At 35.4% G+C, this 25,751-nt stretch overlaps 1 protein-coding gene across 12 annotated transcripts in view; it reads left to right on the plus strand.

Moving 5' to 3' along the window:
- Nucleotides 1-25,751, plus strand: part of REV1 (REV1 DNA directed polymerase) — a 66,578-nt gene that overhangs the window by 17,316 nt on the left and 23,511 nt on the right. For 3 of the 12 annotated variants that reach the window (XM_061997702.1, XM_061997691.1, XM_061997711.1), the window contains 11 exons: nucleotides 823-889; nucleotides 1,645-1,777; nucleotides 3,510-3,678; nucleotides 9,187-9,336; nucleotides 12,047-12,759; nucleotides 14,614-14,721; nucleotides 16,143-16,259; nucleotides 20,801-20,933; nucleotides 21,900-22,028; nucleotides 22,706-22,860; nucleotides 25,160-25,279. In XM_061997702.1, coding sequence (XP_061853686.1) covers nucleotides 833-889; nucleotides 1,645-1,777; nucleotides 3,510-3,678; nucleotides 9,187-9,336; nucleotides 12,047-12,759; nucleotides 14,614-14,721; nucleotides 16,143-16,259; nucleotides 20,801-20,933; nucleotides 21,900-22,028; nucleotides 22,706-22,860; nucleotides 25,160-25,279 — 1,984 coding nt within the window. In that variant the 5' untranslated portion in view covers nucleotides 823-832. Of the gene's footprint in view, nucleotides 1-822; nucleotides 890-1,644; nucleotides 1,778-2,841; nucleotides 3,017-3,483; nucleotides 3,679-9,186; nucleotides 9,337-11,232; nucleotides 11,316-12,046; nucleotides 12,760-14,613; nucleotides 14,722-15,433; nucleotides 15,521-16,142; nucleotides 16,260-19,050; nucleotides 19,370-20,800; nucleotides 20,934-21,899; nucleotides 22,029-22,705; nucleotides 22,861-25,159; nucleotides 25,280-25,751 lie in introns of those variants that run through there. The other 9 variants (XM_061997722.1, XM_061997731.1, XM_061997739.1 and 6 more) reach the window with 9 other exon arrangements.

Raw genomic sequence — 25,751 nt, forward strand, 5'->3', positions numbered from 1 at the left:
TCAGTGTTGCAAGAGCTATAGTTAATGTGAATCACTTGGGTGCAGTGAACAATTGGCCACAGTCCAAAATGTTTCTTTTTCTCTCCACCGGTTCTGTTCTAGCCAACTAATAACTCATCTGGGGACACTGCTGTGCACAGCTCATTGTCCAGGGATAAGTGTGTTGCATAAAGGAAAACAGCAATTTGGCTGATTGGGTTAATTTGTTTGTTTGTTTGTTTAGCGACGTAAACAAACAAAAAAAACAACTATCCTTTAAAGAACTGGCTTTTCATTGACCATAAGATGACCTTTGGTTTTCTTGCTTTTGTACTACATTGGTGCAACAAGTGTTTGGATCTTTTATGATTAGCTGTAAATCCATTGGTGAAATTAAACTAGTCTCTGGTACCAAGAGGTGTTTGCCTGCATCTCACCATGCAGATAGTATCAAATAGGAAATAAAAGATTGTTCCTGACTTGGGCAATATTTTGTGGGAGCGGTAGCAATTGTATTTAAGAACCTTTTATTGCTCCTCTTTTATAGCAGATGTGTGATGAACAGGAAGAATTTAATAAATCATAATGGAAACTCAACATCGTAATGAGTTTTTTGTATTGTTGGTGAATAGAATAAAATGTGTGTGTGTGGTTTTTTTGATACACAGCAGGAGCAACTGTATACAGTGCTACAAAACTGAGGAACTAGCTTTTTATGCAGTTTTTCATTTCTAGGTTAACTAACTCCTGTGCTTCAGTGAAGCCCATTGAAAAGTGTCATTGAAATGCCACTTTTGATATTACTAAGCATCTAATTGATCAAGCTTTGTTCTTCCTACACAGAAGCTTCAGTATGAGGCGGGGTGGATGGCGGAAACGGGCTGGCGATGGCGACGGCTGGGGAATATGGGTATGTTCAAAACCAAGTGACTGACTGGTGTTTTCTTTAAGAAGGATTTACAATTTTGTGATACATGCTAAAGGTATGCTATAAATGAAACCCTCTTCACATGAAAACAGATAATTAAGTTTGAAAGAAATTTTTAAGACTACCAGGTTTAAAACTTTTATTTATGTCCTCATTTACAATAATCCACTAAATTGCATTATTAATGAGCACAGACCCTTGAGTAACTTGAAATTACCATTTAAAAACTAAGCTAAATTATTTTAAAACTATTTATGATTGTCTTCACCACATTCTATGTAACTGGACAAACAATAACTGAGGCACCTAATTTACATAAATATTTACAATACTACTGTCTCATGTATATTTAAGAACTGAAAATAGATGGAGCTTTATGAGTATTCTCTACATTGTTTCTTTAAGCAACAAGCCTCCAATTTAGCATCCAAACTTACTTCATTCCCTTATTTCTTTTTTCACCTTTCTTTTTATTCTATAAAAATTGTTATATAGATAGAATCTTTTTCTTATAGAATAAAATAAGCATGGAATAAATCCCAATATGAATTTAGGCTGGAGGATTTGCTATTTCTCGTTTGCAGAGAGAATAAATATCTCTTTTATATGTCAACCACAATCAATTTGAAGGAATGCTGCTTACCGTCTCAGTCTTACAATTGACCAGTTTCTGTCTGTAAATGTTAGAAAATAAGACTAGCATCATAGGTTTTGTTTTGTTTTAACTCAAAAACTAGGGTGGTTACATGTCGGCAAAGGTTAAGAAACTGGAGGATCAATTCCGGTCAGATTCAGCCATACAACACCAGAGGGATGGAAATTCATCAAGTATCTTTAGTGGAGTCGCCATCTATGTCAATGGCCTTACAGGTGAAGCTTTTTTTTTTTAATGAAATCATTCTGTTTTTTTCTAGTGTCTGTACTTCTTCTAGTATGGAACTGCAAAATAGATGAGTAAATACATGACAATTACCATATACATTTTGTAGAACATGTTCCTTTGTATTTCATGATTAAGGTTTTCAATATAAAATCAAATTTAGGTCCTGAGTATAAATATTACTTTATTAAAACATTTACATGAAGGAATAGTTACTGATGGAAATAGGAGTAAATTTTGCCACCTTTCTGTGGTCTTACTTGAAACCTCTTAACGTCATACTCCTACATATGTTACATTTTTACTATTAGTGGTTGCATTAGACTTGAGTGTGCGCATTAAATTTATGTTTGGGTGGATATGTTGGGGTTTTCTTGCTCAGTGGCATAATGCTTGAGGAAGTGAACCCATTAATAGTGGAAAGAGGAGCAAGAGGTAAGAGATATATATGCATTATCCGTGGTGGACTGATAGTGCATGTTAACAGGAGTAAGGTTTTTAATCTACCATAGTTACGTTGATATTTCTCCTGGGTTCTGTAAAGCAGCTTAATAACCTTTCAGAAGCCTCCCAGAAGCCTTTTTCAGGGACCGATGCCAGGAATGTTGTGACTTACATAACTGATGCATACAGCTTCTATGATATGGAGCAGTGCTGGTTTGAGTGCAGGGCTCAAATAGACTGGAAAAAGTTAAGGTGGACATTTTAAACTATTAGTAATGAACTATTAATACATCTGAATTGGTTATTTAATACAGGCAGATTGTCTAGTGAAAATCTAGCATTTACATGTTCTTCAAGGTATTGGTTCTTAAATAGAGCTCTACCAGATGGTTGTCAAAAATGCTGGAGTAGGGAGGATTAACACATGGAGAAAATGTGTGCTGTTTTTAGTTAAAAACAGTTAGTTTAGAGGTATAATCAAGTATTAGAAACATTTTGAGTGTTGACAGCAGGCCACTGGAATGAATTGTAACTGTATTCTTATTAAAGAATTACCTTTTTTTTTAACTACCAGGTTTTACCATTCTGAGCATTTTATTTGTGCTGACCCAAATGTTTTGGTGCCAGTGAGAGACCACTGTGCGAAGATTTTCCCAAAGCTAAAATTCCCCCCTCCCCTTCCCTATTTGCAAAGTAAATACTCTTTTCAACACAAACAGAGGGATAAGAAGAGATGGTAGTTTTTCAGATGTTCTCTTCCCTGTAACAATTCCAAGAATAACCTGGTAAGGAAAGAGTGGGTTAACTGTTTCAGTAAATTAGAAATTGTATAGTAGGACTTCTGTGCTGTTGCTAAACCGTTTTGATACTCATTCTTTTCTATTACTTCTTGGTATAAACTACTCTCCCAAATCCTGCTGAAAAGATAAGTGAGTTAATCTAATTTTGTGTTATGTTTATGTAAAGTGATTTTTAGTGCAGTTTAGCATTAAATCTGCCTGAGTATTCCTTTCCCTTCCTGCACTATACAAGTTTTGGAAAGATCCTCTATAGCAAGTAGATTGTTTTCATTTTGAATCAGTCTCTTCAGAAACACGGTTTTCAACATTGCTTCAGAAATGCTTTTGTGATTTGTGTTTCTTAAGAACTTGTAAGGTTTTTCAGGAGAATAACAATGGTTTGCACTCTTTCTGATCATGACATCATATTTCTCAGTTAATTTTTTTGTACTCTATTTGCTGACATAAAACAGGAACATTTCTGCTTTTAATTTTATAGATCCCTCAGCTGATGAATTAAGAAGGCTAATGATGTTGCATGGAGGCCAATACCATGTGTATTATTCCAGATCAAAAACAACTCACATCATTGCCACAAATCTTCCAAATGCCAAAATAAAAGAATTGAAAGGAGAAAAAGTAGTTCGGCCAGAATGGATCGTAGAAAGGTAAGTTTAGGTCTGCTGGTTTTGGAGATTTCTCCTTTTAAATAAAGAGGAAGAAAAATCGGGAAAAAACAACATTCTAAAAGATTGCACATTGAGATTATGGTTTAGTTTAAAACAAATCTATCCTTGCAAAAGCCAAGTAGAAATACCTCTGTTGCATTTAGGATGTGCTTCTTACTGATTGTTCCTTAAGAAACTTTGCTAAAAACGTTCAGAAAGTCTCAGGCATGTCATAAAACTGAACATTATCCCATTGATTCCATTTAATATCCAATTGGTTGACCAGCCTTAATGTCACTGTGTTTAAATAAGTACCAGATGTTTGGTTTTTAATCTTTTGCCTTATGTGTTGTGTAAGTTTCATCTGTGATTAAAGAAGAATTTCAATTGAAAAGTATTTTCATAAAATTCAGATTAATCCATCAAAACATTTCTTATGTTGTGACTTTGCAACAAAACTAAACTAAAATGAAAAAACCCGCAAGTTATATTACAAAGAATTTATGTTCTTTGATTCCTCCATGTACTGGACTATAAAAGATCAACTGAAGTTTTCCTCAGGTTCTTGAAAAAGATAGCCAGGCTCAGAGCAGTTAATATGTCTGTGTCTGTCTTCTTCCATCTGAGGAGCCCATGGGAAATAGAACAGGAGGGAATATGTTCTGGAAATTCTGTCAGTGTGATGCTATCCTAGATGACCAGCAGAAACAGGCAAGGAACTGTATTGCGTATATACTTCTGAAATCCTATTTGCGGTTCCTCTTTTCAGTCCTTTGGATTCATCTGTTTCATGTCATGTATCTTAAGGTAAATTTTTTAAACTTCAGTTAGAAATGATGCATTCCCCAGTTTGAGAAAGTCTTTAGGTACATTGTTTAAACAGTTCTAGGACATCACCCATGAGTTTAAGGACTTGGAAAACTAGTTGGTGGTAGGTATAGTACCGTTTGGTTGGTTTCATTGATACCATTGAAGCTTACTATGGTTTTAACCAAGTTGGAAAAATCAATTTGTGTTCATTCATTAGAGACTTGGTAGAACCTCATGTATGAAATCTAAACTTTTCTTTATGATGTCTTGTGTTCAGGTTCTGCATCTTTTGGCTTTGGAATATTGTACTGTAGATTAAATCAGAAAAACTGAGTATAGACAGATATGTGGGGTTGGGCACAAGGAGACAGGGGACTCGCAGTCTCAGTAGAACAGGTTTCATGTCAGAATCTGGAATAAAAGCTAATTTCACAACAACTCCTCATTTTTTCCTTTCTTCTTTAAATACTCTATCTCTGTGTATGGAATACCAACTGATATTCCCCTCAGTGTATCAATTGGAGGAAATATGATGGATTTGAGTTTATTTAGTTTGGTTAAGGATTCACGCAAAAATGTTACAGTCAAAAATTTCTTTTAAAGCAGTGTTGTTAGACCTTCAGTCTTGTCGTCAAGGGTTGCAAAATGAAAAGGTCATTTGCCTGTGGAGCTTTGATGTATTTCTTTGTGCGCACACGTTATGATCTAGTCCTTAATTACATGATCGCATGCCATCTTTTCTCACTATTGTACCTGCAACATTCTCTTCACAGAAGAGATTCAGTTCAGGTTGCAAATTGTTAATTCAGTGGCTTGTTTCTTGTCTCTCTAACCCTGTTCCTTACTTACTACATGGAACATTTTGCTGATAATGGAATGAATAATTAATTCCTTTTATTGGTGTTTATCACTACAGCATCTGTCTGCTATCCAAAGATTAATGAACTTATCTCTGCACTAAAATGGCTATTATTTTCATTTTTTGTTTGAGAATTTGAATATTCTTTTAGCAAATGTTCTTAGACGTTTATAACAGCTTTTTGGAGATTGAGGATAACTAATTGCTAAAATGAGCTACCAGTAGCATTTTCAGATCCCTTATTTTTTGATTCTCAGATTGAGTTAATGTCTTTCTTAAAGATCTATGTTAATATAACACAAATGTGAAGAAAATTGTTTAAAATCATTTGCTCAGAAAAATTAGTCTGTTACATCTCAATTCGTTTCTTTTTCTGATGAGGATTCAGAATGCAAACCAAACAAATAAATAAATAACTAAAAGCTACCAGTCTTAAAACAATACAGCTTTCAGAAGAGATGCCATGTTACTTGAACACAGTAACTGTCTGGAAAGCAGCAAAGCATTGAAGGGGAAGGAGATGGTTTTTATATCTGTATTGGAGGCAAATGAAGCAGGCCTGCTGTTGAATGGTGAGGCAACCTCAGGACAAAGAATATGGTAAAAGTTACAGTTCTCAGTGCTGTTTTCTTTAGTGTTTCATGGCAATGTCTGCAGCCTTTAAAGCCTGTGTGAGTTGAAGAGTTTGGAGAAAAGAAATGCAACCAAAGGTATAGGAAGTGTAACTTGTGGTTCACTGAGGGAAACATAACGTACAGACCTCTACAGTACCAGAGAGAGTGCATCCAAGGGAGCTGAAGAAGCTAGTTGACACCAGTGTGACACAGATGCAGTTTAATGTCTACATTAACAATGTGGACACTGGGGATGCAGTGAAAGTAGATATCTTCAGCAAGTTTGTGGATGAAAGCTAATAGAAGGGAATACTTGATATACTGGAGAGCAGGGCTGCCCTTTGTAGAATCATAGAATAGAATCATAGAATTGTTTCAGCTGGAAGAGACCTTTGAGATCAAGTCCAGCTTTTGTCCCAGCCCTATCAACCACTAGACCATTTCCCTAAGTGCAACATCCATTTGTATCTTAAACACCTCCATGGAGGGTGACTCCACCACCTCCCTGTGCAGGCTGTTTCAATGCCTAACAACCCTTTCAGTAAAGAAATTCTTCCTCATATCCAGCCTGAACCTCCTCTGGCACAACTTGAGGCCGTTTCCTCTTATTCTATTACTTGTTACTAGAACAGACTGACCCCCTGCCTTGCTACAAGTTCCTTTCAGGTAGTTGTAGAGAGCAATAAGGTCTCCCCTGAGTCTTCTTTTCTCCAAGCTAAACAGCCCCAGATCCCTCAGCTGTTCCTCATGAGACATGCTCCAAATCCTCTAGTAGCCTGGTAGCCCACCTCTAGATCCTTTCCAGCACCTCAGTGGACACAGCTCAGCAAACTGTGAGAATGAGATGACAGAAACTTTTATGAGGTTCGACAGAAACTTTTATGAGGTTCAACAGAAAAATGCAGAGTCCTGCACATGGGATGGAATTAATTGCATGGAAACAGACAGGCTAGAGATTCACTAGCTAGGGAAGGGCTTTAGGATCCTAGTAGACTGCAGGTTGACCATGGAGCAGCAGTTGTGCACTTGCAGAGATGAAGGCTAACAGCATACTGAATTGCATTAGCAAGACCGTAGCAAGCAGGTCAGAGGAAGTGACTCTTCTAATTTATTTGGCACTTTTGAAGCTACATCTGGAATTCCGTATCTGATTTTAGGCTTTTCAATAGTAGATTCTGACAAACTAGAGTGAGTTTAGAGAACCACCAACATGAACAGGAGCCTGGAACATGTGACACATGATGAGAGGCTGATGAAGCTGGTTTCATTCTGCTTGGGGAGAATACTAAGAGGGGATCTAATTGTTGCTTTTTTATTTATATGGAGGTTACAGACAACATGGAGCTAGATTTTTCTTCAAGATACACAGCAAGAGGGCAAGAAGCAATAGTTGCAAGTTGCAGCAAAGAAGATTTTGGCTAAGGAAAAGATTTTTCACCATGAAAGAGTAAGCAGTGGAACAAGGTGTCTAGAGAGGTTGTGGATTCTCTGGCCTTGGTGATCAACCCCGGGCAACCTGGTCTGACTTTAAAGATAATCTTGCTTTGAGCAGTGTTTGAGCTAGAGACCTCCACAGGTCCTGTCCAATGTAATTTTTTTTTTAGTGATTATGAATTCTGTGATCCAGGGAGTGTTAAGTGGGAAAGGAGTTGAATCTAAAATAGGATTCCTTTTGCTGCATCTTAATGTAGTTGGAAAAAAAACCCAAAAAACAACTGTGTATTGATCTGGTAGTTCAGCTACTCCAGTAGCAAAAATCTTAACATGAGCAAGTTGTTAAAAAAACATATTTTAAATAATCTTGAAATAGCAGTAGTGATTTTGAAGCCAGGTTCACACAGTAATGAGAGGAGCAGTCAAACCAGGCATTGTAAAAGCTTAGTTGCTGCATCACTACTTTCTGTACAAGAAAACTTTGAAACTTTTACCATGTGTATTTTTAACTCTGTGTAATGTAAATGATACTCCTTTATGCTATATATTAATGTATGAAGCAATATTTAATTGATACATTTTTAGGACTGTTTTTACTGTCCCATTCCCATAGAAACCTTAGCAGGTCTCTGTGTATGTGCGTAACTAGTTTTAATTAATCTAATTGGGAAATGAGATCTCCCAGTGTATCCTTCTCTAATTGCAACAAGAAAGCTCCTAAGGGCTTTTGTTCCACTGTCCAATTCCCTTGACAGTATTACAGATTTGAGCTAGTTAAGAAGTACATTTCCAAGAGAGCATTCAGATGTTGAAGAGCAGAAAACCACTGTGTCACTAAGGTGAATTCTCTTTAAAAATTTGAGTCTGATTGTATCTTCAAAACTGAGTACTAATATTAATCTTTTATATGAGGGAGATTGCTCTGCAGTAAGAACCTTCAGCATTTCTGACCCAATGTTCAATAGAAAGAGTTGTATATAAAGAAGAGGTGAGTATAGGCTGGGAAGGGCATTATCTCTACTGCCAGCAACTAGCATCAGGGTGGAGAGATGATGTCATGCTATGGTGTATTTTTGAGGGGATTCCACTTGAAAGTCCATAACTTCTCTAAGGAATTTAGCAGTTATTGAAGTTTAATTGCAGTTTCAGTGTATGAAGAAAGAAAAGAGGGAGGCACGGTGTAACAGGAACGATTGTGGTAGATATTTATGGAAGGTCTAATTGGAAATTATTCATCTGTCTATCTTTCTTCCGTGAATTTTCTCACAAGAAGGGGTAATTACTCTTTTGGAATGGAAAAAGTAGTTCCTCTTTGACAGTGAATTACATCCTAACTGACCACCTTCAGATTCTACGCAAATGTACTTTGGAACACATGCATTTGCACTGTTCCAACTTGAAAGAGCTCAATCAACATTGTTCAGTTAGGATAACCTGAAGCACTTGCCAGGTTGTGGGTTTTTTTTGACTGGGGATTATTTGTTTAGTTTTTGAAATTAAGTATTTGATGTTTGTGTCTGACAATTTGAGAAATGGATGTAGACAACTGACAACACAACTGCGAATAGCTTTTGTAGTACAGTCACCACATCACAAATTACTTTTCACTTCAATCCAGTTGGTGGGAGTGCGGTTGTGGAAGAGACTGAATGTATATGTAGTAGAACTGCAAAAGATAATGAGCAAAGTTATAGTTTATTATATATGAGGTATTATTTACCATAAAAAGTTAGGGGGTATTTTAATGTCTTAAGTAGTAACCTCTTTCTTTCACTTTTTTTTTTGTTTCAGCATTAAAGCTGGACGTCTCCTCTCGCACATTCCGTATCAGCTTTACACCAAGCAGTCAAGTGTTCAAAAAGGTCTCAACTTCAATAGCATATGCAAACCTGAAGATGCCATGCCAGGTCCAAGCAATATAGCTAAAGATCTCAACAGGGTGTAAGTATTTCTGATCTTTTGATGCAGATGCCAGTCATTCAGCTCTAATAGGTGTGCAGTTACAACTATATAACATTTTTTAAATTCATTTCAGCTTTAGTAGGATGAAGCCCTGAGGTACTGAAACTTAAAAATAAGGTATAGTTATATAAATAGGTGAGGACAGACCTACAGTTACATTGACACCAAGCCTTGTCTTCCAGTCTTGGGACCACACTTTGCTTGATAATGTGACCTAGGAGTCCTAGGATGTAGCTTATCCATATGGAAGCAACAGGCATTCATTAAAGGATTCTGACTTGTGACACTAAAATTAAGTCTTTATTTCAAAACCAAAAAGCTGGTGTGATTCAATTACTTTTGCTAACAGTGCCTAGGAGTAGATGTAAATGCATACTAGTTAAGTTCTTTCTTTAGCTTCTTTGTAAGAAGAAGCTATAGTGTACCTTACATATTTTAATGCCAAGGTTTAAGTCACACTGGAGAGAGAAGACAGATTAAAAACTCAATTACAGTGCAAAAAATTCTCCTAGAAGGCTTTGAGAAGGGACTAGAACAGAAGGCAACAGCAAGCCTTTTAACTGGCCGAGAAATAGGATTTGGGGAAAAAAACCTTCCACTTGAACACAGTTATGTAGATTTTTTTTTAAGAGGGTTCTTGCACCTTTTTGAGAAGCACATGTTGTTTAGAGGCAAGAATCAAAAAAACTACAGAATGGTTGATGTTGGAAGAGACCTCTGGAGGTCGTGTGGTCCAATGCTACTGCTCAAACAGGGCCAGTGATATTGTAGAAAATACTGTACTTTCTAATTTGTAGTGATGATCTATCTTCTTCCACAGTCTGCTGATTTATTTAAAATCTAGTTCTGCGTAAAGCTGAGAAGACTTTACACAAATTAGATTTGTCTGTATTTAGGAAAAATAAAACCAACACCACAAAATTAATATCCTAAGCAGTATTTCTTACCTGCATTTTAAACAATGAGTGATACAATCACCCTTGCTTCTTACTGTTGCATTGTTAATGTTTTTTTAAATGAGAAGAGCATTCAGGCTTGCAAAAATATAAATTTTGTCTGGAAAGCATGAGTTTAAAAGCTTGCTGATACAATTTAACCTTGGCCAGCAACTGAGCACCACACAGCTTACTCTCCTGCCTCCCAGTGTGATGGGGAGGAGAATCAGGGGGAAAAAAGTAAAACTCATGGGTGAAGATAAACAGTAATTATAGTAATTATAATAGTAATGAAAAGAAATATAACAGAAAGAAACAAAACCCAAGGAACTGCACAATGCAATTGCTCACCACCCGCTGACTAAGCAGTGATCCACCTCTGCCCACCAACTCACCCCAATTTCTATACTGGGCACGACATCCTGTGGTATGGAACAGCCTTTTGGATAGTTCAGTTTGGCCATGCTGGCCATGCTTCCTCCCCGCTTCATGTGCACTCCTAGTCCACTCGCTTGCAGGGCAGGGTGAGAGACAGAAAAGGCTTTGACGCTGTGCAAGCACTGCTCAGCAATAGCAAAACATCCCTCTGTTACCAACACTGTTTCCAGCACAAATCCAAAACAGACCCTCTGTACCAGCTACTAGGAGGAAAATTAACTCTATCCCAGCCAAAACCAGGACACCTGCACTATCCTCTGAAAATGTACCATTGGATATAGCACTTTCAATCACATAACTTCTCAAAAATGTTTAATATAATTTGTGACTGTGGTAATCTTAGTCAAATTGTTGTCACAATTAATTGGCTTTCTTATTCCACTGATATACTGGATAGCTAATTATTTCTCTTTTGTGTATATTTAAATTGCTAGCTTTGGGGGTTTGGAGTGATGGTTGGTTTTTTGTTTCAGAAGATCTAGAGTATGCACAACTCTTGAAGACTTTGGTTTTAATTCCACTTAGGATTTGTTACAGAGATAATTTTTTGAATGAAAGCTTTGCCTCTACACTTTCATGGTAAAGGTAAATTGCTAGTGCACTTGTGGCAGAGTACTTTGTTTTGTATGTTTAAGAGATGAAAAGTAGTTTTGGGGGTTTTGACAAAAGCTAAGAATATGTTGAATTTATACAGCTTGAAGGAATTTTTTTTCTTTGAGAGAGGGTAAAATAAATGTGACCTGATCTAGGTGAACCTGCTTCTACAGAGGGGTTGGATGAGGTGATCTCTAAAGGTCCCTTCCAACCCCTACCATTATATGATTCTATGAAACCTTATCTCATTAATCTGAAATAATTTTTTAAAAACCCATAAATTTTATATCTGTACTTTTTTTTATTGTTCATTTGCAACTAGATAAGGAAAATCATGTCTTGATAAAAAGATAAATCCTTCTGATGGTTTGCGTGTTCATGCTTTCCATTGTTGTACAGTTCTGTTGACAGATCTGTAATTACTGTAATTTGATTGGAGACTGCTGGTCAAATTAAAGGCCTTGGAAGTAGCTTTTCTAATGTGAGCATGATTTTGGTCATTCCCATGTAAACTGCTGTGAAATCTTTTGAACAGTAATATAGTATTTTGTGAGATTGAGAGAAAATGGCTCAGAGTTTGAGAGAATTGTCTTGAGAATGTAAAAAATAACTCAAGTATATACTGATAAGACATACATAAGCAAGATAGATGCTTAGCATTTCAAATGTAAGTTTGCCTTTTTTATAAAAGCTACAGTATTAAACAATGATATCTGTTTCAGAAATCATATTAAAAAGTGTGAGATGGAAAATGAGATCACACCCAATGGAGTAAGTAGCTGGAATGAAGTAGAGGAAGAAGAAAGTGACGATTTTGGACTTACGGAGCTGGAGCAGATCCTTCCTGGACGGAAACAAAATGGGCTTCAGTCTCACAAGGACAGCACTGCCATTTTTAACGGACACACACACACTTCTACCAGTGCCTTAAAGACACAGGATTGCTTGGTGCCCTCCGGCAACGGTGTTGCAAGTAGGTTCTCTCCAAGCCCTGTGCAGGAGGAGGGGAAGACTGAAAAAGGCATGGCTGACTTTAGAGACTGCACAATACAGCAGTTGCAGAAAAGCAACAAAAATAGAGACTTTCCGTGGAGTCCGCATAGGACTATGAGTAATTCATCCTCATCTTCATCTTTGCACAGTAATGCTAAAATAAATGGTGCTCACCACTCCACTGTTCAGGGGCCTTCAAGCACAAAAAGCACTTCTGTACCTTCTCCTAACAAGGCAGCTTCCTTACCTGTGTCCAAACCTTCAGATTGTAGTTTTATTTCTGACTTTTATTCACGTTCAAGACTGCATCATATATCAACGTGGAAGTGTGAATTGACAGAGTTTGTCAACAGTCTGCAGAAAAAGAACAGCGGTGTCTTTCCAGGAAGGGAAAAATTAAAAAAGTGGAAAGCAGGCAGGTCTGCACTTAAAACTGACACAGGTAGATACTTGTTTAAGAAGGTTTACATTGAGAAGGTGCCTTATATCTTTGTACATTAAATGTTTAACACAGACTAGTAGGTTAGTATTCAGTATTCACTTTACAGTCAGGCTATCTGCAAAAGCTTGATGACTTTAATGCACTGAAAACTAAAGGATCTGTTTGCTTTTGGTTTTGTTTGTATGGGATTTTTTAACTTAAAGTGTGACTTAATGTGATACTCTATTCTATATCCAGTTCCTCCTTGTAGAAATAATATTCCTGACTTTACGAACATATGTGGATTGATCAAGGGGAAGAATACTATATATATCTAAATACATGAGTCTATAGTTGCCATGTGAAAATCTAAAGGGAAAAACGGAAGAAAGAAACCTTGCTGCTGTAGTTCAGTGTGAAAATTTAAAGAGTTATTAACATTTGGAAGTGAAACTTTTTTTTTTTTTGTTAGTAAGAGTTTTATATACCTCTGGGTCTGTTAAATGGATGGTAGTGTCATATGAGACGTCTGAACCTGCCTCGTGACAGAAGAGAAATGGTTTATGTCATTACATTAAGGGCCAAAAAGAAAAAATGTGTAATTCATGATAGGCAAAACATTGCAAGTATAGATAAAGTATTTTGCACCTCTAGAATCTCATTTGCAATCTTCCTCAATTAAAAGACTAGCTCTGTACCATCAGAGATTCTGATGCTGTTGTGCTGTAAAAATAATACTTGTAATCATATGAAAATATTCTTGGTGATAAACTGCCGCATCCTAAAAGTTGCTGTTAGATAAATAAATTAACTGATTCTGTGTTTGTGCTAGGACACCACAGTTATAAAACATATTAGTTTACAAACTACCTTAATGTGTATTTTTTTTCCATCAAAATATGGTATAAGCTAATAGATTTTTCTTTTCCTTTTGATTTGGCCTAGAATATACAAAAAGTTAATGAGTGCATTTCACTTGCCAAGTAGCAGCTTCTTAAGCATTAACTTGATCACTTGGTTTGGAAATATGTCCTTCATAAAACAGTGCTTACTTTTCAAAGAATGAGTTCAAATGCTAAATTATTTAAAAAAGAACATTTTTCTGATGACTTAGTAATTAACTCAGATATGAAACAGAACAAGTAACTTGATGTATTCTTCACTGTTGCACTTCAGACATTGTTCAAATTAAGAGGGTTTTTTTGGTTTTAAGTATAGCTTCCTCTGGTAGGTCAGCAACATAGACATGCAGAACTGAAATTTTATAATACTTGACATATGATTCATATTGATTTCTGATGGTTTAGGCATATAAATTCTTCAGTCTTGAGCTATCGTACTCTGCTTTGCTTTGCGTTTGCATGAGTGTAGGTACAACAATGACAAAATCTATATGAGGTTGCATATGAGGTTTAAAACTAATTTTGTTGTGTTTAATGAAGAATTAATAATAGCTCTTAGTTCAGCTGAATTTTTTTTTTGTCTTTTGGAAGAGTGTTTTGATTAATGAACAAGAAGGAGTAAAGTTCTCTGTTCCAGATTCAGTGTTAACATAGCAAAATTAAGATCCAGTTCCCATAACATGCATTAATGTCCTCTGGTTAGAGGAACTTGTTAGGTAGAAGGTGTTAATTATGAGAAAACGAACAAGAAAATGTTAAGTTGATGCAACGTTCAGGCTGTTTGTCTACTGTTTTTGTTTACATTTCCTGAGAATTTTGTACATGTAAATATCTTCTTGGTGGAAAGAAACAAAAACCTTTCTAATTTAAAGACATGGTAAAGACATGATAATAGTCCTTGATGACTACTGTGAGTAGTGCCAAAGTGTATAAATTAGGGTTGAAGTTTTATATTGGTGTATCTTCATACTAGGTAATGTGTCTGTTGCGAGCTCAGCCAAGCCACAGAGCTGTATAATGCACGTGGATATGGATTGCTTCTTTGTGTCTGTGGCTATCCGAAATAGACCAGATCTCAAAGGTCAGTATTTAATTCTGCATGTTACAGTTTACTCAGTTAAGACTTTAAACCAAACTTGCACACTTAGAAAATGAACTTTGCATGTTGATCTCTGCTTCTGGCATCTTTGATAGTCAGACAGTGCAACTTTCATATTCCTGCTTAACTTTTTCACAATCCAAAAGCAAGTGGAAGAGCGAACTGGGATGTTTTTTGCTGTCTCCTTCCAGTATCTAAAGAAGAAAGAAGTAAAGAGTAACCATTCTCTATAACATTGCACATATCTTGTTGAGATTTAAATCTACCATATGAGATATCAGAGATCAAATTCTATTTGTACAAAAATAAAAGATGGGGATAGCCTAATAGTGTTCCTAAAGTAGAGTTATGTTTGACTTGAAAGTGAAAAAATGAGAACTGAGTATTAATAGTGTCTGCCTGATTCATCTTTTTCAAGGGAAATTTGCTTCTGCTTCACTTTTCTATCTAAGCTCTTACATATGAAGATCTGGAAGATGAACAATTCAGTTGTCATTTAGAAGTCTGAGTTGTCTGATCATCTTTAGAGTGTAGGAAGAATTAGTGGAGCTCCTTAGCAAGTTTTGGTGGGTTTTTATACAAATGTACCATTCAGAAATTGAGATACTGTTTTTTCTGTGCAAACACTGAACTTCAGTGATGCAGAAGTCTGAAGACTTGGTGCAGTATTGATGAGCTGACACCTAGCTGTTGTAGACCCTGGGAAGGAGTAAGCAGTATATACAATTCCTTTGCTCTCTTCTGTCCAAAGGCAGGAGCAACTGGATCAAAGATACTCCTGGTATGCTTGCGTCTTTAAAACTTTCCTGCCAAGTTTCAAATTCCATTACTGGAATATAAAGAACCTAAGACTTTTTGACAAATATTTTTTTCTCTTCCACAAAAGCCTTCCACAACTTTCTGTGCATCAATTAAGTTCCCATAGAAAAATTATGAAGGTGTTAATATTACTAAAAAGTCAGCAGTTATTACTAAAGATTTTACTTTGTGCAGTTATTAAACAAGTAGAACTGAGTGTGTCGGTATGTATCTTCTAGTTTACTTAAGCTAAGTATCTGAAATCAGTATAGTGTTTGCTGTGTCTAATGAATCATTAGGGTATTGGTGAAGTTTCACAGCTTCCATTTGTAGGTGTTATTAAAGACAAATTACCATGTCTGTATTTAGAATCTTTAAAAGCTTTTCTTCTTTACACGTGACTGCAATTAAGACAGCGAATTCATAATCACAGTGCAAAGTCACTTTCATAGCCATTTCCTCCTTAATGCTGTAAGAGTGTATAAGCTTGAAATACAATATAAAAAAATAAAGCAGACATCTTTAAGATCTTACACTACTTTTGCTATTAAAATATAACCTGTTATGGGTGTTTACTTACAAGTATGTGCATTTCTTCTCTGCAGGAAAACCAGTAGCTGTTACAAGCAACAGAGGTGCAGGAAAGGCACCTCTGCGCCCTGGTGCAAACCCCCAGCTTGAACAGCAGTATTACCAGAATAAGCTATTGAATGGCAAAGCAGGTACAGATAAGTCCATTTGTTTGTTAGTCTGTATGTCTTTAACTCTTGTTTTCAAAGGCTTTTCCTTAAAGTTGTTAATAAAGCACACAGCAGATAATTCCCTTTTTTCATATGGGGAATTTTAGAACTCAGTGGCCTCAGTAATAACATGCCACCATAATTTTTTTCTTAGCTAGTTTTTCTCAGTATTAGTGAATTATTTTAGTATAATTTTAGAGTTTACTCGCTGTCTTTGAGGTTGAGTATAAAATACAATGTTAAGTAATTATTTAAATTAAGAAATAAATAGAAGTTGTTTGGGATCACTTGGTTCTCAGTAAGTCTATTACAGAGAAGAAGGTACAAAACAAATTTTAAAAGGTTACTAATTTGGGGTTTTTTGCTATAAAAGTAGAAATGACAACACATGGCCAGTGAGAAATTACTTGTTTGAGGTTGGCTTTTGAATGTCATGTGTAAAATGAGATAATTTGTTTGGTCCTTAGATCGTTTTAGGTTTCTGGAAAGTCTGTGCAGCTTCTATGAGTTCTGTCTCTTCAGTTCTTTGTTTCCTCAAAACCAGGTCATCAGCTGTAGTTTGAAAATTTCTTACTTGCTTGCAGTAATTTTAGAAATCTGTTATTTTCTGTGTCTTATACTAATATAAACAAAATGTACTTATTAATAAGTTTTTTATTATCACTATACTGCCTGAACTGCATTTAGTATGACAAAGGATGTTGCTAAACATTGGGAACTTGTCTCTCTTTTTTTCCTGGTTCATCAGCTTGAAACTTTGTTACAACTACAAAGCTGGTGAAAATTGCATATAAAAGGGGCTATTTATTTCAGGTTAGATTTGAAAACCAAGTTTCTCCTTTGTCTTTTCTACCTGGACTTTTTACGAACCTTTTGGTTAGGAAGTTCTGTTGTTAGAAAGTTTGCACCTCCGTGAGTTATTTTTTTTGATACAAGAGGTGGGAAAAGACAGGTTGTTCTTCCGTGCTTGTTTCTGAAATGTTAGTACTTTAAAAAAACCTCAACCACCAATAAATTCTGACAATTTCCAAAGACATTTGGTAACAAGGTATTACAGGAAGTGATGCCATTTTATTTGTCTTTTTGCTGTAGCTTAAGAACACTTGAAAACTGAGGTTGAATGTATGTTTGTGGAACCCACGGGTTCCAGGCTTAGCTTCTGCTCTGTAGTTTGCAATTCCAGATATAAGTGTGTTACAAAGATAGCTGCGGTTTTTATGGAGTTGGATTTTCTGTAATGTAGCTTGTGTATGAACTATTTCTTGGTAGTTCAGTTTTATACAGCGTCTTTGTAAGTTTTATTGAGACCTTCCACTGGATAAGGGTGTGACTTCAAAACAATCAAGTGATGTTTGGAGAGTGAGGCAGTTCAATTACAGAAGTTTAGTTGATGTCTAGCACATTCTTTGTGATTCACAAATTCAATAATATCTCTTCTATATTTATTGCTTAAAGGCACAGTAGATTTCAGCCTTATTATATAACAAACTCAATTTCTTACTGCAGCATTTTTTTCTGGATATCTACACATTCATTCCTTTAACTTCAGCATCCAATCTCACTGGCTTGCATGCAGGCAGGCAGCTAGCTCTTTCTTTCTTGATACTTAGTTTGATTGTGCAACCTATTGTTTTTGTGAAGAGATATTTTTTTCCTAACAGTCTTTTTATAGTCTCTATCTCATTAGCTGCAGTTCAGAATGTTTTCTAGTCTCTTTGTTAATTTTTCTCTCCATGTACAATGGTTTTATCAACAAAAAATTACAACCTGTTGTTTCTACTTGCATTCTCATAAATACATGGCTTGTTTCCTTTTGGGAAAAATAAACTAGTTAGCTACGGTCTTTTCTAGCTTAGGCTTTTATAACATCATAGTATGTTAGAAAATGTATGTGACAATTGTGTCATTCCAGAAGTAAATACAGTCCAGTAGGCATATGTATCACATAGAAAAGTACTACTTCTAAAATACCAAAAACAAAGCTGAATTACCCTGCTAAACATACAAAATTCTGTTTGGGGATGTGTTATTTAAGTGACATTAAAAGGTAGTTGGGACCAACTTTGAACATGAGTGTATTTTTACATCCATGCGTTAACATGGAACCCACTTCATTTTTTGATGCTTCACACTTTCCAGGCTGTTCTCTAATTGTGCCTTCTCCAGGTCTTGTTTATTAGAGAAAATGTTTCAAATTTTAAAAACAAACAAAACCACAAATAGTAAACAAACACAAGCCCTCAGGAATCACTTTTGACCAAATACTCAATTCTGCTGCTTTAGCTACTTCTTTTTTTTGCAAATTGCTTCTTTAGTGATACTGGTTTCTGCCTTTGATCTGCATTTCTAGACAAATATCTAGTGCCAATAGAATCTTGAATCTTTTACGAAATACTTTCTTTTTCATTTGAATTCATCCAAAAATATGTAACTTTTAAATTTAAAAAAACTTGATATGATTCTCATACTAAATCTCCAAATTGGAGATGGCCTTTCTGGGTAGTAGACGTTGCTTCTCTACATACATGCCATCCTTAACATTCATGTTCTAAAGATAGAAGATTAACATATGTTAATCAGGATTCATAGTTTGGGGTCTCTTTTCCATGGCCAGGATGCCCAAGATGTGAATGTTTTACTAGGCTTCCTTTCCCTCAACCCTAGTATCTCCCTTTTTTCATTCTAAAGAGCAGCAGATTTTAACCATCATATTAGTCACAGATTTATTCTCAGCGATTTCTTTTTCACAGACTTGGGTCCTGGCCTCTGATTTCTCCATCCGTTGCTCCACATTCACCATGTGCCTGTCTAGTTTCCCAGCTTTTGGTGAGAGGTTCTCTACCTTGCCTTCCATTGAGGACAATGTGTTCTGCATTGCCCTGAATTTCACATGAAGTGACTCCATCAGCTCATGGGGGGATCTGCTCTGCTGCGATGTGGAAAAACTCGACGAGTCCAATGAAGATAGTCAAGATGACAGCATCATCTCAGGCCAGGGCACAGGAAGGCATGGACTAAAGAAACTGTTCTTGTCATTCTTACCTTTATTTGGGGCATAACTTTGCTCTAATTTTCAGTTGCAGACATCTTAGGTAACTTAACTGAGCTCAACATACATGAAACTATTTAAGGCATTAAAAAGTGCACAAATTTAGCAGAAACTCTGGATAAAAGCAGTTTTTCACATGAGTCAGACTCTACCCTTGCTTTCTCCACTCGCTTGTTTCATCACCTTCTCTGGTCTGATAACTACTTGTATGTGCAAGTAGCACTATGTTTCCTTTCAGTCACATTGTCAGTGTTGTTAGTACCACAAAATATTATTAGACAGTGTGGCATACTGAGGAAAACTCCTCATTTATTATATTGCAAAGGTGTATGGTGTTAAATAGATCACAATAATGAGAAAGAACTATAAGACACGTACTGGATTTCATTTTAAGTAAATAGAAGCTTGTTTGGAATCTGATGGGGAGTTTAGGAGAACATAGTAGTCTTTGCTTTTAGCCGTTTTTTCAGGCTGATCTGTGTTCAGGGTACAGGCATGTATCTTCCAAGGCTTACATACTATGAAAACCCAGATAGAAAGGAATAGAAAGTGCTTTACTTGTTTCCAGTATTCAGTGTCATGGAATTCTGTTCTAGTTATCTGCTGTGCAGTGGGCCTGAAAAACATTTATCTAGCAGCTTGCAGTAAAGTGTTAGAGAATTGGGGAAGGTCTATTTTAAGTCTAAGGTTGCAGTACTTCTAGTTGTATTATTTTGATCCAAGTTAAATTTATGGTGATATTTCAAAGAAAGTGATATATCCTGGTAAGAGAATTATTAGGAGGTAACAGCAGAAGTTTTGTCAATATCCTCATTGGAGTGTTAAGGGAAATACACATTTCTAACTAGTGTTCTGTAATTTGAGTTAATTAGCATTCTGGTTATTTCACTTCTTTAAAATCACTTTGTGGTATCTAGATTTTTAGAAAAACAGTTTTAAGTAAGAGGTTGCAAGCATAAGAAGTGGGTTTGTATTCTGAATTAAATTTCTGTTTTCTGGTGGTAGTTGTGCTTTTTGTAAAAAGGAATGTAGCCAAGTGTCTTCAGTCAAGCAGTTGGTAAATTTTTGAGTGTTGTGTTTACAGGAGATGGCTGTAGTAGTTAACCTCAAGTGTTCGATGATTTTTATTGTTGTCAAAGCTGAGATCAGTCTTATACTGTATCATGTGTGTAGTCACCAACAAGCCGCTGTCTAGTAATTTTAACATAAGATACAGAAAACTTTCGTATCGAATATTCTCAGTAATATGTACAGACCTATCTGCAGAGAGAGGTTGCTGTGTGGGTGGCGGTTCTGTGTATTTTTTTTCTGGACTGTGATATGAATCAATATGGTTTTAAGAACCTCTTCGTCAACAGGTAGCACTGTAGAATTTGTATAAAATAAATGCCTTCTTTTTTCTTTTATTTACATTGGTTCTGTTGAACTCTTGTGAAAAATAATGTAAAGACAAATGTAAATATTCTTTTTCAAGCAGAAATTAGAGTACCTGATATGCTGGACTCATCAGTCTGGGAGCATCCGAATTCCACACATGTGAATGGAGCTGACCTCGATCTCACTGTTCTGTCCATGGCTGAAATTGCTTCTTGTAGTTATGAAGCCAGGTAGGTATAAAAGTTACCAGTTGTTTGAAAACGTCACACAGATAGGCATGAAATGTCAAAAAATAGCCGTTGGTAAGTCAACATCTTTAAAACTGTCCAAAGAGGAATTTTTTTTAATGTTTTCCGAAGTTATGCTTATATAGGTTGTTATAATTTAACACAAGGTCTTCCCTGTGTATGCTGGTGCTTTTTAAACACTGCTTAATAGCTCTCAACCTAACCTACATATTACTTGACATTAAGCCTATCAAGGAAAACCTTATGCCTTGTGGTGATTTTGTTGATTTCATAATGTTATCTTCACTTCTTTGTATCAAAATTGTATTATTTTATGGAATTAAGAACACTTTGCTACTGAAGGGTTTAGGTAAAATCACTTACTGTAATTACTCAACTGAAAGCCGTTTCTTGCACAGGTAATGTTGAGCATCTCCAATATTATAGCTTATAAATGTTTAGAGTATGAAACAACTTGTTAGAAATATAAGCACAATTTTCTTCCCTGATAGAATAATGCTCCAGAGTTATTCCATCAGTGGAACCTTTCTCAAGCATGTGTGGGTAGGCAGGCTTATATTTGTATCTCAAAAATGACAGTTTATTACTATTTAAGCAAAATTTTGTAAGCTTGCACAGTGCAATATAAGGTCCATTTACCTTAGTCACCGTAGCATACATGTGGTTTTAGTTTGAAACAGAAGGTAACAAATAGTGATTTCTGAAGACTTTGTCTTAAGCATGTTCCAAATGTCCATGCTGCATGCCTGAATATTATACAGCTAATTTAAATACTCAGCAGTTCTTTTTCTTAGCTATTAAATTGCTATCAGTGAGACTGTAAATTTCTTTTTATTGATAATTCATTTTTGTGGGAAAAGACCAGTACTTCATTTAGAAATACTCCATATTAATTTCTGGAAAAGTTGGTACCGTGTTTATGTTAAATTTTATATTATTTCATTTCAGACAAGTTGGCATAAAGAATGGAATGTTTTTTGGCCAAGCAAAAAAGTTGTGTCCAAATCTTCAAGCAGTTTCATACGATTTTGATGCATACAAAGAAGTTGCACGGACAATATATGAAATATTAGCAAGGTAATGTGCTATTTGTTTACATGATCTCTTATGGTAAGGTTATCAAGAGTATTTTATTTGCCACTGCTGAATGCCATTATTGAATTTAGTATTTTCATTTCCATGATACTTCTCAACTTAAAGCCATTTGTATTCGAGATCTTCCTTTTGTAGTATTTTTGTTGTTTTGAACACTGTGCTTCTGAGTATTCTTTTATCTTGAAGCCAAATCCTGTAAAGAATCAACATCTGACTTCTGAAGTAGTCATTGTTAAATTTTTTATTGATTAGGCTACGAGAAGTAGGTCCCTACTTAGCGAGATTCTTCCAAGAGGTTTTATAAGTTGAGTAACTTACAAGAATGAGTTACTGGAGTGACATCTATTAGAAACTACTTTCTAATTTAAAATGCACTTGAAAAAAACTGAACATTAATTTATTTATTGTCAATTAAAAAAATAAGTATTCAGCTCCTTCTCCAGCTGTTTCTTTAAAGTCATGATGCATGCTGAAATTAGTCCTACATTAGTAACGTTACTGGAATTTACTGGTTTCACATTTTTAATATGTCAGTGATATGTGATGCAAAATAAGCAGGGAAATGCCACCACAAAAGGAAGACTTTATTTGCTACATATTTGTTTTAACAGATGGTGAGCTGTTGCTGGTGTTTCACCTCCTTTACTTTGTGTTGATAGCTATACTCATAACATCGAAGCAGTCAGTTGTGATGAAGCACTAGTAGATATCACTGAAATCCTTACAGAGACCAGATTGACTCCTGATGAATTTGCAAATGCTATCCGCAGTGAAATCAAAGCCCAAACTAAATGCACTGCTTCTGTTGGGATGGGTAAGTACCTTATTTCACTTTTGTTTACAAGCAGTGTCTACTGTTGTTCAGTGTATCAAAGCTATGTAAGATCGTTAGATAGCTAGAACTTGAGTGAGATACAGAATATATTGCCATTTCCATTAAATTACTGTCAATAAAAAGGCAAAAAAGACTTCTTAAGAGGAAAGTTTTAAGCAGAAATTTGTAAAATTGCTATCACTTCTCCTTTGTTATCTGAACAGTATGCTGAAATTCCATCTATATTATATTTGTACATTAATGTTTATGAAATTCTTTTCAGTAAATAGAAAAATGAGCACAGATCCTGTTTCTTATTGAAGATGGCAGTAAAAGTTTACAGGATTGGTGTGATTTGTAGTAGGTATTGTGTATGAAAATACAAATCTGATAAGACTTTCTTTTCACTTGTCACTTTCCTCTCTTCTTATTTTTTGTCCCTAATTAATACCAATATGTTGAGTGTATATAAGAGTATGAAATCCATTTGTGAGACAAGCTGAAATTTAGTGCTGTAAGCAGAATTATTCCTTTATTTCTTATGACATGATAGTACAGAGGCTATAATTCCCTGAGTTCCTGTTTATGTCTTGTTTTGACTTGAAATACATCTGTAATCTCTTTTGTCTGCTTATTTAGTGTTTGTTTTTTATGTAGAAAGTGCAGAATTAGTTTTTAAAGCATTATTTTTTGAATCTGATAGCATGGATCTCTTGCTGATTGAAAGAGACAAATACCTATGAGCATTTCTCGTTTCCTAATAATCAATTTGTGTGAGATATTGGAAAATAATTTTGTCATCCTTTCTAGAAATTGATATGGTAGATACACGACAAGGACTTTGTCTCTTCACTCATAATTCATTGCTAAGTAAATAAATCAGAGGAAACAAATGTACTATTACATGAATGTAGAGACCTTATTTCAAAAATACGGTTTACTGGAGACATAGATCTTGTGTAGGTGATTTATATGTTGTCCAATGTGAAAGTTGTACCAATATAAAAAAAAATAGAAATTTGAATAGGTACTGTTTTTATGACAGAGATCTTTTCTCAAGACTGTTGTCTGATTAGAGACAAATTAAAGAAAGATATACTTATGCCAGTTCAATAAAAATAATTTTTACTCTACAGATTTTAGTGACTAAACTAAACTGATTTAAATAATGCTCATCTATAAACATCCTGTATCTTGGTTTCTCATTTGTTAAGTGAGGTATCAGTTTTTTCCCACTTTACCTCACCGTTGTGGGAACAATACATTGCAGAAGATAAATCACTTAGAATTCCTGGTGTTAGAGGCTGTGTTGATAGTTTGATAGATAAGAGGGTTAGAAATCTTCAGTACTCTCTAGACAAAACATGAATCCCCAAAGTTAAATAGGAAATTGAATAAGAAATCTGTCATTAATTGTTTCATCAATTTAGTCTCCCAGGAGAAACTGTGTCTGTGAAATTCTGTTACTGTTCTTATTGACTAAAATTATAGAATAGACAAAAAGAATATGAACATAGGTGGGAGGAAAAGAGCAGTAGTAACACGCAGAGCTGTGAGATGTGAATTCCCCTGACATTTTATTAGCTTACTTTATCTTAGAACAGGGGGTTTGAGTGGCAATAAGGAACATTTGGCTATCATTTCAGAGATCTTCCTGGATATGAATAAGCCTATAAACAGGGAAGAAAAACTACTGAAATAGGTCATGTTCCAAACACACTTTATGAGTGCATATAGTAATTTATTAAAGTCATCAGATTTTTTTAGTGAATACTCAAACCAAATATTAGCTTAACTCCAGCGTTTCACATGTAATATACTTGTTAGAATTGTCACTGAAGTGTTATTTAGATTGATCACAGTGGATTTTTTTAAAATTCTGCAGTGTTAAAATATCACACTTTTAAACCTTTAGCCATTTGCACTTAACTGATCGTCTAGATGTATAGAACATGTTCCTCTGCATGCATAAAACATAACCAGGAGAAATAAATCCAGTATCCTTTGTCAAGTGTTCCACATACACCTGTTGGTTGGTTTAGGTTTTTGGTGGGTTTTTTGGTTGGCTTTAACTTTGCAACTGCAGTTACTGCTACAGTTGCGCTGCTCTAATCACAAATACTAGTAGTTGCTAATTTGTGTGCCACAAATATAAATAAGTATATTTCATTAAATTCTTTGTAAAAGATAAAGAAATTGATTGTACTTTTTGTATTTTTTCCTTCCTTGTTGAACTACAGCGTTCTACTTGAGAAGACAGAAGTTACCACAGATTTATCTGAATTTGATATTTTTACAGGTTCCAATATTCTGCTGGCCAGAATGGCAACTCGTAAAGCAAAACCAGATGGACAGTATCACTTAAAACCTGAAGAAGTGGATGACTTTATCAGAGGGCAACTTGTTACCAGTCTTCCAGGTACTCCTTTCTTTTAGAGGATATTTTGCCTCCTTTTTTTAATATCCTCCTTTTAGAGGATATTAAGAGTTTCAGCTACAAATCTGTATTCTGGATCAAACAAGATTACGTCCTGTTCCTTGCTTGTGATTCAAAAAAAGGAAGATACACTGATTTCTGTAAAAAAAAAAATCTGAAATTTCCAAAAATAAACTCTGTGACATTTTTGTACCTTTGATTTGTACAAAAATCGGTTGTACTTGTTGAGAAGCGGCTTTTTTAGTAAAGAATTTTACAGATATACACAGCATGGTCTGCAGAAGAAACTCAAGAGTTTAGTATGTTATGCAACCTTACATTCTTTATTAAAATCATTTCAGTGAGAAATTTCAAGGGAGTGCTAGCTTGCTGTAACATAATTAATGGAAGAAAATGAGTAACATCAGGTACCTATCACTGAAAGAGGCAGGGTTTGCTTAGAACTGAGAACTAG

This window comes from Colius striatus, chromosome 1 (assembly GCF_028858725.1).
Source record: "Colius striatus isolate bColStr4 chromosome 1, bColStr4.1.hap1, whole genome shotgun sequence".
NCBI classification, from domain to species: Eukaryota; Metazoa; Chordata; class Aves; order Coliiformes; family Coliidae; genus Colius; species Colius striatus.